This window comes from Tubulanus polymorphus, chromosome 4, assembly GCF_964204645.1.
Source record: "Tubulanus polymorphus chromosome 4, tnTubPoly1.2, whole genome shotgun sequence".
NCBI lineage: Eukaryota > Metazoa > Nemertea > Palaeonemertea > Tubulaniformes > Tubulanidae > Tubulanus > Tubulanus polymorphus.
Window position 1 is genome coordinate 2,930,955 of NC_134028.1, and position 12,103 is coordinate 2,943,057.

Consider the following 12,103-nt stretch of genomic DNA (forward strand, 5'->3'; position numbering starts at 1 on the left):
TACAAGTTAACAAAATGTAACTATGAGCTCGCAGATGCAGGTGTACTGGTACATAGATTGATTTGACAGCATTATTAGCACGGCTAGTTTAACGACACATGAATTAAAATGTCATACAAATTGTAAATAATTCAACATAATTATATTCTATTTCATAACTGATCTAAATATAACAAATAACAGCACTATATTAATATCATTCTCGACTAGAATAGATGAAGCAACATGTAAGGAATGTTAAATGCATTGAAAGCATAAGATATCTTTATATAAAATCCATGCAGAAATGTGTCTCATCTGTCTGCGATCACGATTATCGAATAAGAATATTCGCTAAAGTTTGAATTTTATCTCGATTGTTGTATAAGTATACTTTAGTCTCCATCAGTATTTTCAACAATGTGGCGTTGTCGTGACAATCGAGAGGTACATCTTCGGATAACGGCGGACTGAATCTGAAGTACGGGATATTCAACATACCGCACCACGAACGAGCCCGGTCGACCGGTCGTCCTTCTGCATTCGTCGCCTGGTCTATCAGCAGATTGCCTAAAGCCGAGATTCCGAACGCTGTCCTCGCTACATCGAGAATTCCCTCCGGTCGAAATACATCACAACTATCTACTTTAGATACGGGTATTCTTCCAGTTCCGAGTGAAACTACACATCCAACCGGTAATGATACATGTGAATCTCCCTGTTAACAGAAAAATATTACCAATTACTTCATGGTTTTACATCTGGATCTAACTCCAATTGAAACCCAGGGATCAATATCAGTCTAGACACAAGTCTGCCTAACCACTTGCACCTGGGCCTAGAACTCTACCCTTACTCACCCTTGCCTGGGCGACAGTGTTGAATTCATGTATTTCTGTGAGCGTATCCAGAGTCGGATTATTAGCCACTAGTCCACCATCTAACATTCTTCCACAAGCTCTGAAATACGTGGGTGCTGCGCCACTGCACCGCGCTGCTCGCCAGACTAACTGGTCTGAAATACATGAGAGAGAATCATTCTAAATCTTTCTTAAGAATATCTAACTTAGGTTAAGAGGATCTCAATAATTTTCATTGTGCATAGTTTAAGATTATCGTTTGATTTACCTTTAGGCAGGGTGATAGGTGCAAAGTTTATATTCGTCGCCATTCCAGCCTGCTGATCGTAAGCCAATAAAGGTGGCTCATAATTACGAAATAGATGAAGATCAGCTGGATGTCGATCACCCAGGACACCAGTAACTATAACTCTGTAATATAAATTACAACATAATAATCATTGATATTCTTTACATTATTAGTTTTGTATCTTGTTAATAGGGCGGAGACTCAGGAGTGCTCACCGAGGTTTAGTGACTTCGTTCATTTTTGTATGTTCGCCGAATTCTTTCTTGAGAAAGTTTTCAAGCGGTTCCGATGGATACGGCCGTTTACCACAAAATACACTGTCTTTCAATCGGAAATACAAACCCTGCGTATATCTGACACTTTTACCTAATACAGAACAAATTCTAAGTATATTGTAAGATCCCAAATTTATTTAATAATCAATTGAAATATCAGTATGGCATTGTCGTCTCACCGTGCACAATAGCTAGAGCCAGAATTCCACCAGTGCTCGTGCCGGATATCCAGTCAAAACAATCTTTTATAGGTCGACCAGTCGCTTCTTCGATAGCTTTCAATATCTGTATGAGGACGAGTCCTCGGATGCCTCCACCATCGAGACACAATACCTGCAACAGTACATCGAGGCATTGAGAACAAATCATTTCATTAATTCACTGGGAAATCAGTGTTATTCTAGTTTACCCGATGTCCAGTAGTGTGAGCCACTGTGCTACGTGTTAGGGCTGCCGATATCGCTGCCGCTCCAATCAAATCATCATACACTAAAATATAAGAAAAAGCTTTTAGCTTCATAACTTGAGCAGAGTCTACTGTATCGACTAACAGGCGGAAAAGCAATGCATTATTAACGAAGGCTTTACTTACAGCGGTTTTTAGCATCACCCATGAGATTAAGTTTCTGATTCACTGCGCCGACATATGTTCCTTGGAAATGGCAGCCTGTATTGCAGCCACCCATCGTATCAGGACACCTGGCCGCTCCAATATTATGCAATTCATTCAACACAATATCCCTATTTACGAATAAAACAATCCAACATTAATATAGACTTATAGTTATGTATCTAACATGGCAGTTAAACAAGAAACAGTTTTCAAATTATCCAAGATGTATTTCAGAATATTCTAGAATTTGTAGAATTTCTACCTATTTGGTAAACGACTGTTAGCTGCTAAATGTCGAGCAGTTTCTCTCTTAGAATTCGGAACATCGATATTCACCCCAAATACGATCAACGCTCGTACAATATCAATATTATCGGTCTAAAATATAAACACATAAATGAAAATATGAAAACTATTTTTAGCAATAGAATTTCGCTGATACGGCAATACTTACAGCTATGGCTAAATGCAATGGAGTATTGCCATTTTGATCGATGACAGCGACATTAGCGTCCTGACACAATAACGCCATAACACACTGTAACCTGTTGCGTCTAACCATTATGTGTAAAGCAGTTTCACCGGTTTTATTTCTCACCTCTAGATCGATCTTTTTATCGAATAACATGTGAACAGCCTGCAACAAACGAAACCGTTCAGCTTCTCGGCGAGAATAATTCAGAAATCGTTGGAATCGAGAATTTCGCCTACCTCAGCAGTTTTAGCCCAATGTAAAGCAGTTCCTCCGTATTTCGAATCTTGGAGTTGAAGAACAGCACGACACCAACGAATCAGTTTCTCAGCACAACTAAAAACATACTTTTATGATAAGTGAGAGACGCAGGAAGATGAACAGGGAGAGAAAGAGGTAGGGCTGCCAAATTCTGAAAAGTGCTATCAGTAAAACATTTTTTTTCAGTAACATTTCATTGAAATATTAAAGAAAATGTTCAAATTAATCAGTAATCAACAGTAAGACCCTCAGTAACATCTTTCATCTGTATATGTCAAAAAAAGCAAATCAGTATTTCTCATTATGAAATAGAGATGAATACTGAAAATAATAAGGAACAATTGGCAGCTCTAAAGAGGGACAGGAAGATGGACAGGGAGTTTGACAGGCAGGTTTACCTCATACTATTTCCTTTCATAGCGCAGTGAATTGGGAATCTGAATGATCCACTGATGCGTGGATCAGCATTCCAGCGTAACAATAACTCAACGCAATCAGGCTGATTATACATACACGCAACGTGAAGAGCTGTTTCACCGGCGTTGTTTACTGTATTCACTATAGTCGGCTGCTTCGCGAGTAAAAACTATAAATCAACGAAATTCCGATCAAATCATTTATAAGGGAACAATTTTTCAGAACGTTTTCAAATTTTTCAAAATAAATTTTACCCATCTATATACAGAAAAAGTCAAAGTAAAAAAGTCCCTTTAAGCTAATCATTCATTGATTCCATGTTTCGACTATGGCCTGATAGTCATCTTCAGGAATACTGGAGATGACCTAGTGAAGATGACTACAGTATTTCTGAAGACCTATATCAGTGCGGAATTCTCAATATCATATCGTTACGGACAGTGTTTATCCATACCTGAATGATATTAGGATCCATCTGAGCAGCAAAATGTAAAACATTGTTACCACAACTGTCGTTGATATCGAGACGCGCGTTCAATAGGAGCAGTTCTTGTATGCAGGGAAGCTGACGTCCTAACACTGCTACGTGTAACGGGGTTACTCCAGTCAACGGGTCTCGCTCGTTTATTTGCCTAAATTTCAAGAAATCTCCATCTGAACGCAACAAAGCCTTTATAAATACCCGCAATATTGAAGAAGATAAATGATGAAAAATTTTTCAGACTGAAGTTTTTGGATAGAATAACAGGGGCCTGATCCCAGGATCCTAAGTACTGGTAGAATGCTTCTACCTATTTTCAGAGATTCATTTGGAGAAATCGATGAAATCTATTCAAAATCCATTTCAAATAAATCACTGAAGATGGATTTTAACATTCTACCTGAAATTTCAGTTTGACTTATTTTTCCATATCAATCTACAATTTTGTGAGTCTATCGTGAGACTAGTCTAAATAAATTTAGATGACAAAGCTTGTTACAAATGTTCAGGAATAGTATGGCTATGTTAAGCAAGATTCTTACGCTGAAACTATATTGTGACGGAAACAGTCCATGAAGCCGAGATGAGCAGCTACGTGGGCACAGGTCCACGACGGGTTACTGCGAGATACATCGCACAATTTCTGTAACGCATCTTTACACAGAAGACTTGGATTAGCCGATGCCAAAGGCAATATACGATCACCGATTGATTTGAATGTAACTCTGGATTCTGATAAATCGGCAATTCGGAACAAACTACAAAAGAATAGCAAGCAACTGTATTAGTACTAGTAGTAGGTAGGCCTCAATATAATGAAGGTATGCTCCATTTTTTACTGCATCCTTACTACAGTTTTATCTTGATGGTAGCCTTACCTGAATGCCTTATTTCTTGCATAAAGTACAGCTTCATAATGCCGCGCAACACTGTACAGCTTGAAATTATCATTTTCAATCAATATGGCTTGCTGTCTGAAAGATATACAATTACAAAATAAGGGATTCGAACCGAACATGTACGAAAAAGGAACATCAGCCACCGGCTGGTCGAATCATTCGAGTCTTTAAAGAGAAATCACAGACAACTATACCTCTCATAATCCAATGGCTTTACTTCGTTCACAGTGTATGGTGATATATTTGTAGATGAGGCCGTTTTAAGGAAGTCTCCGATGATTTTACCGAAGAAAGATGACATTTTGCCTGTAAATTCGCAAATTTCGCTGTGAGCGAATTTGGTTAATGTTGAAAGTTTTCGTACTGGAAGGTGGCGAAGGTGATGTCGAATACCACATTATTGTTGGAGCGCGCTCGGAGGCAACGGAGCCTGAGTCCGGCAGTTGGAGGAGGGAATTTTATTTTTCACAGGCGCAGTGCGCATGCTCTTTGTTAAATTTGTAAACATGATACATGAAATCACTGATCATGCACACATCGTGTGTCAAAGCCTAAAATATAAATCCCCCAAACTAACTATTGCGACTTCTGTCACTCAGGTCGATCGAACGCATAAGGGTGACACGGCCAATGATTTTACTTCCCTCTTCCGGTATTGACGGTTACCGGTATTGACAGCAGTAATGATAACTTTAATTCCGTATAAACTATCAAATTTTATATATTTATCCGTCAGTGCACCGCATACATATATTGATATCCTTTTGAAATACAAATAATATTAAATTACAGAATAACAAATAGCATGCAGAAATCTTTTTGCCTTGTCAATCACACGAAAAATTACTTCCATAAGTACATACCCTGGGTATGTACGAACTAGATTTTCCACGTGAAAATTAAATTCTAAAGGGCCCAGACGTCTTTGTTTGATCATTTCAATTACAAAATCACAGAGGATTCTGTAACAGATGGCATTCTACACATTCCCGACACTGATGTTACAGTACGCATAATGTTTATACATATATCTTAATGGAAATTTGTATTGCGCTAATCTACGGTAATTGAATCGTCATAATGGTTCAAATTTCATCTGGGACCAAATAAGGATAATTGTAGTGCGCCAGGGTTGGTTAGGTAATGGATGGATTTTTAATTAACTTTGATACATGAGATTATTGGGTGCGTGGTTTACGTGTTGAAATGAAGGAGAACATCTGTAAGGATGTGAACGATTTCAATTTAAAAATTCATTAATCAGACGTTCCTACAGTCTACATTCCACCAGGCTACTATACTAGTAAATGAACACACTATTTCAACACGCAACGGAACTATTTCTGTAGTGTTTTATTCAGTCTAAAAACCGGCAGTATTGATTTACACCCGCAGTTCGCGATTCAGTCTTTACCTACGATCAAAAATTCATAAAGACTAAAAATGTACAACTTTTTTGCTGACTTTTGAGGTAACTTTGAAAGCCTGTAACTCAAAAAGTGTTTGGGTTATATTCATCATGAATGTACCGCATGAAACAGAAGAACGTGCTTTTTCTAAGGGGCGTTAAATGTAATAGCCAGGAATAGCCAGAACCGTGTAATTAGCATTTATAAACTCCTATGAATGACTTCATTTAGGCCTTCATTCACAGGCAGTTTCCCTAGCACTCAGTTCCTAATGTGAAACACAGAGTGCAGCACTAGCGTATTCCATACATATATGGTGGGTTACTGGCTGGGTTCCAGCTTAACACGTGGGGTTATATTTTGATCCGAGTCCGTGGGTCAACAAAAGGTTACCGACATGTGTTTTAAGATAAATAACATATAAGCAGCAATGTTTCAGTATTCTTCTCCACACTGCAATAGTGACCATGGCAAGAAAACGCAAAACAAATTCCGCTATCAAAATTATTGAATCAATATCCTTAATAGATATCTGTAAGGATGTAAAAGAGAAAATGTTGCAGACTAGACACTTAATTTTTTTTCCTCAAAGGATGGAAACTTGGGAAAAAATGTTGAAAGAAGGAACGCTAGTGAGTGATATCATTTTTGACCTGCACAAAACATTTCAATGTTCTTATAAAATAACCCAATCCATGACGGATCCATATGTTAATTTCATGTTGGAGTGGAATGATAAACTTCGTCAATATTCGAGCAATGGGCCGTTTATATCTACTCCTCATGAAATGTTATGGGATCTTTTTCAAAAGGATAAAATTGAAATTGATTCAGCAGGAGCAATCATCCAAAGTATCGGTGACTATGTGAGAAATTATATACAGGCCAGAATGAACATTTCTGAAGAAAGAACCGAGACGAGTATTTTGAAGCCGCAGTCAACTGCAGGACTGTATCTTGTTTCTGGTGGCTGTTTGGGACTTATGTTTTCTTTATATAAGCGTGAACGTCGAAGGGGTAATACAGAAGCCCAGAAAAAACTTCGAGTCCTTTCGAAAATGATAATTTTTGACAAAAGCAAGTCTTCAAAATTGCCTGTTGAAGTTTGGTGCCGTGATAAAGGTGGACTTTACATATTCAAGCCAGAATTCATGGATATGGTAAAATCAATTGATACCGAAATCATGAATTGTGTAAATGTAACCGAATTGCAAAAACATAAAAAAAGAATTATCAGGGTAAGTAAACAATGTTTTAAAATATTTTTTATTGCTCTTAATACAAAAAATACACATCAAAATAAATTAAATGTTCATATTTTTCAGCTTACAACAGACAAAATTCTGCCAAACAAGGATCTTGAAGCAGTTTTTGTCGGACTTGTCACACAAAGTGTTGGATCAGAGGTGGCAGATGAACTGAGACTGAACATAGTTTCTGTTTGGACGGACTTTTTGCGTAAATACACTCATGCGCGCATAAATGGAATCATAAAGGGAATATACGAGAAAAAAGTAGAAAAATCTGGTAAACGCCTGAAAGGAGGATCAAGCTTAAGAGAAACGCTTTATAATCTTGGAAAGACAAGAAACCCTAAACATTCTAAATCAACTCCTTCAACTTCTAAAAAACAATCTGTTCGTAAAGGAGATAAACGGTGACATGGTTATTAATTGAATAATAATACGATTCTTCATTTGATGTATATAAAGGTAACTAAGAAATTGGACAATACATGAACGTATATGTTTATATATAATCTATTTTTAGTTTGTTAATTATTTTTTTCTCATGAGTGGAACGTCCTGGGTATAAAGCGGTGTATCTCTGTAATAATTTCTCTTCTTTTTCTTCTGATGGCCATGGACCTCTCTTTTTAACATAACAGTTCTCCTTGCCTGTGGATAGTTCAATGACGTTAGTTTTCCACCCACGCAGTGTTTAAACTGCGAGAAGAGAGTTTCTACTGCACTGCCATTCACTGTGAGTGGGGTAATGTAATATCCAGGAAATTCAGTGAGATAGTCTTTACAAAATCCAATGAACCCAAACACCATAACACGAAGTAGATCATATGTCTGAAAATATAAATAGTGTCTCCATTTCTTATAGATGCTCATTTAAAAAGATAGCCATAGGTGCTATTTCGTTGATATGTTATCTTAGTTTACCTGCCAACTAATAAATTTCTTTTGGGATGGAGAAATCATCTGGAATTCGTCAGCAACTGAAAATAAGATAGGAACCCAAATTTGAATTAGTTAATTTCTCTATGAATTATTTCGTCTGGCAAATTTATTTTAGACACATGTAAAATAATTTGTTATATCGGTGCATTCACTCACATTCATGGTGTAGATATTCACACCAGTCCCTGAAGTATTTATATCCTTCTGAGATGTTCAATATGATTGGGCTTTCCATGTCATGAATCTGGCTATTTCTTGTCATGTCATTTGGTTTTCTACTTTTCAGAAGTCCTTCTTCAAAAAGTTGGCTGCAAGCCACCAGGTAACTTCGGGTTGCCATAACATGTTCTGATTCCAATGGGATAGGAGAATTGTCGGGATTCGCGTAACTGTAGAGTTCGGCAAGCACTTGCGGTTGCTATAAATAAATACAGTTCGTGAAGACTAGGTTCTGACAGTTATCTCTTAATTAAGTTTGAATTAATGTTTTTTATACCTGCATGATTTTTGCTGGTTTAACATTTAGCTTAGTCCAGGAATCTCGTTCTATATAAGATTTGATCAATCCTGGTACCATCCGAATATGATTATCATCTCTTCTTTGAGTTTCACGATTCCACATACTTTTTATTTCATCCCATCCGAATTCAACTCCATTCATGAAGTTTTTCGTTCCACCTGTTTGACTTGCCCACAACTGATTAATTTGATTTTTAAGCTGTAAAAAGAAACATATCAATGAAAATGAGATCCTTCAATTATACTGTAAATTCCATATTTCAACTTGGATAGAAGTGTTTGCTTACTTGATGTGATGGACAGATGACAAAGTAAATTTTCTTTTCTGGTTCGTGGGGGTTCATCATCCAAGGTTCAACTTTATGTCGATCTTCCTGGGCATCCTTTAGACCAAAGGCACCGTGCGGATAACCACTGAGTGTTTTTATCATCGATAGGTTGGTGCTGGCTCCATCAGTCACCACCACCCTTGTCTGCAAAGAAATTTGAAAATTAAAGATATCTGAAGATGCTAATCAATGGGTTTCATCAAAAATTATGAATTTTTGGTTTCATTTGCAATCAACTTAAAAACTTACCCTGAATCCATACTCATAAAAGATTCTCAAGACATCATACAGACAAGCTGTCGTAAAAGCTGCATCCATTGTTGTGTGACAATTAAAATAAGGTCCAATAATATCGAAATCACTGCTTAAGTCCCTCCACAAAAACTGCAACTCATATTCAGCCGTCTCTGGTGTACATTCTCCGGATAATTCTTTGAAAATATCTTTCAAAGAAGACATTTCTGTGGCGTCCATAGCGAGCCCGTTGAGTTGTTTATTTTTACTATTCCACGCTACTTTACCGATAACTTTTACTTCATCGAGTATCAAAACTCCAGTTGAGGTTGGTGATTTTTTGCCTTTCGATGTACACTCATTTTTCCACAAATTATAACGGTTAAATGTGTCTTCTATATAATCATAATATGACTCCGTTCCAGGAGCCTGCAACAGTGCAGTAGAATAGTGCTGCAGTGAACTTCGCGAGGGCAGTTTGAAAATTCCCCACTCTTGAATCGCTTCGTAGGCTGCAGGGCTTCGACAGTATATTGACAGAGCAATTCGATAGGTGACCATACTCCAACGGTTTCCTTTTTGTCCAGTTTCTAATTTGAAAAATTAAAATATTTTGTAAAATTGTCTGGATTTCACTTTTCAATTTGAAATTTGGATTAACAAATATATTGAGTTAAAAGAAGTCCAATTTTCATCTAGAATTGTGGGCTAAAGTATCCAATATTGAGAAGTATATTGAAAATATCTAGTGGTTCAGAATTATATGAATTTTTTCATGAATTCAAAATGATAGAAATTCACTTACCATTGCGGTGCTGATCGGCTTCCCAGGTAGTTTTTATTGCTTGCAATGTGTCTTTTTCTAATTCTGCTTCCGCTAAGACAGCTTCGATATCACCAGGCTTGACGTGAGAACAAAAATCTTCCAATTCCTTACTTTGCGTCTGTTCAAGTTCGATGGTATAGTCATTTTGAATTTTCTGTGAGGTGTTAATTAATCGACGCTTTATATTTCTAGCACTTGAACTCTTTCTCTCGATTCTCCGCTTTTTGCTTCGTGGTGTCAAATTAGTTATAGGATAGTTAGAATTTTTTTCTGAACGTCTTGCTTTAGTTTGCGGAGTAACCAATTGTTCACGCTTGTTCGTCTTTCGAAGATTGCGATAAGCATTTGAACATTCCGGACATCGAGACGTTGCTGATGATCTTGCTTCTCGTTCTTCTACCGTGGCATTGAATCGAAGTTTGAACCATTTTTTGCACTTTTTTGATATAAATGATGGCGGAATCTTTCTCTCGATAACGAACGACGGAATATACTTGATTGACGAACAAACGCTGTCAAATTCCGGTCTGGATATTCCTGTGCAGAATACATATTCACTAGACATCCGACCAAGCATATCGTCGATTACATTCCAATCTATTCCCGTGTCCGATAGATATGATGTTTCGAATAATAATTCATCGCATAAGTAGTGTTTCAGAACACCAGATGTGAATATTAATATCTTCGACACGGTTGCTGGTCCTCCCGTAGTGAATCCCACATCACATATTCCTCGAGTAATCTCGAGAAAAATATCTCCAGAGCAACTTAAAAATCGTATTTGTAATAACGCAAATAGATCGTGAATATAGTTAACTATTTCTGACAATTCCGATGGACCAGCATTAAGAGCAATTTTGCTACTACCCGTTTGAGTAGTTTTATGGTCAGTTTCTTTAGAAAGTAATACTGGAACATAAATAACGGCGGGTTGCGCTGGAAAAAATGTAGTCATCTTTTCAGCTTTACTTGTTGCAATTGAAAGACATTATATGAATGCGGCTTTATATATGTTTTGAGTTGATCAGTTTGATGGTTTCTAGGGGTATGAACACTGATATTAGTCACGGTAATTAAAAAGAGCAACTGCTATGTTTTAACCCGTGCACACAGTGATGCATGGCAACTGGTAAAACCATGAACAACTATCTTTTTCGTAGTCATACAAATTTACTTGAAAATCGATCTAGATGTAATAAGTTCATTTTTTTATTCAAAGGTACTTATGAGTGGTTATGGCTTAAAACTCCCATTCATATTGCTTTTCTATATTACGGGTTGTCTAAGTCGTTATTCGAAAAACATCAAATGAAAAAAACCCGTGTAATTTACCTATCTGAGAAAAACTTGTAAAACTCATTTGTTCTCGTCGGTTTAGCAATTTTAAAGGATTCGAGGTAGAGAATCGTATATATTTTCACTATCTCTATAAAATACCAAATCAAAAGAAGTTGTTTAGCCTAGTTGTTAAGTCTTTATTCGTTCCACTAATGGGTGAAATAATGGATGAATACCACAGTAACTGAATATAAGGTCATTTTTAGGAATTAGGCTTTATACGTTTTCCGATTCGAAGTTTTTCATTGGGAATTTTTCGAATATATACCGTGTGCAATTATGTAATTTCTCTAACTTTTTGTTATGCATTAGTAGACCATAGAGAAAACTCATAATTATACGCAAATATAATTGCATCAATCGAGATATTTCATAAAGATTCTTTGCTCCGGATACAACAAACGTGGCTTCAACCATTTAACTAAGATATTCTGACCATTCAAGATATCACTCAAGTCACACAGATTTTCCAGGTACTATAAGCTCTACAAGCTTATAGTGAGTTTACTATAGTTTTCTAAGTATCATTTGTTTATATAAACATAGGCTGTTTAAATGTCTGGGTCAGCAAACACAAATAGTAACACACCCGTGTACAGACAGACCACATGTGGTTAGGGACAGTACTGTTGTTGTGCTATGCTAATGACTTACTTATATGCCAATATTCGATTGTGGTGCCATCTGGTTACTACAGGAGTACCCAGTAA

General features: G+C 36.9%; 2 protein-coding genes across 2 annotated transcripts; both read right to left on the reverse strand.

The window, feature by feature from the left end:
• On the reverse strand, positions 1-4,871 carry LOC141903106 (85/88 kDa calcium-independent phospholipase A2-like). Its single transcript, XM_074791067.1, has 15 exons — positions 4,741-4,871; positions 4,526-4,621; positions 4,190-4,405; positions 3,621-3,798; positions 3,148-3,335; positions 2,728-2,824; positions 2,471-2,653; positions 2,279-2,394; positions 1,996-2,144; positions 1,813-1,892; positions 1,583-1,736; positions 1,344-1,494; positions 1,062-1,250; positions 840-999; positions 1-697 (listed from the first exon to the last, which is right to left on the reverse strand). The coding sequence occupies exons 1-15, from the start codon at positions 4,845-4,847 to the stop codon at positions 314-316; spliced, it is 2,448 nt and encodes an 815-aa protein (XP_074647168.1). The 5' UTR covers positions 4,848-4,871; the 3' UTR covers positions 1-313.
• Positions 4,872-8,292: 3,421 nt separating this feature from the next.
• LOC141903374 (uncharacterized) lies at positions 8,293-9,529 on the reverse strand. The gene is made up of 4 exons (XM_074791487.1): positions 9,242-9,529; positions 8,951-9,136; positions 8,641-8,862; positions 8,293-8,562 (listed from the first exon to the last, which is right to left on the reverse strand). The coding sequence occupies exons 1-4, from the start codon at positions 9,464-9,466 to the stop codon at positions 8,293-8,295; spliced, it is 903 nt and encodes a 300-aa protein (XP_074647588.1). The 5' UTR covers positions 9,467-9,529.
• Positions 9,530-12,103: the final 2,574 nt, after the last annotated feature.

What these genes read in the sequence shown, in the direction of transcription:
- LOC141903106 (XM_074791067.1), bottom strand. Translation starts at nt 4,847, where the DNA reads ATGTCATCTTTCTTCGGTAAAATCATCGGAGACTTCCTTAAAACGGCC. An exon ending in TGGATCCTAATATCATTCAG is followed by an intron (nt 3,336 to 3,620) that starts GTATGGATAAAC and finishes GTTGATTTATAG; the next exon opens with TTTTTACTCGCGAAGCAGCC. An exon ending in CATTGCATTTAGCCATAGCT is followed by an intron (nt 2,395 to 2,470) that starts GTAAGTATTGCC and finishes TTTATATTTTAG; the next exon opens with ACCGATAATATTGATATTGT.
- LOC141903374 (XM_074791487.1), bottom strand. Translation starts at nt 9,466, where the DNA reads ATGGACGCCACAGAAATGTCTTCTTTGAAAGATATTTTCAAAGAATTA. An exon ending in TCATCTGTCCATCACATCAA is followed by an intron (nt 8,863 to 8,950) that starts GTAAGCAAACAC and finishes TTCTTTTTACAG; the next exon opens with CTTAAAAATCAAATTAATCA. An exon ending in AACCAGCAAAAATCATGCAG is followed by an intron (nt 8,563 to 8,640) that starts GTATAAAAAACA and finishes ATTTATTTATAG; the next exon opens with CAACCGCAAGTGCTTGCCGA.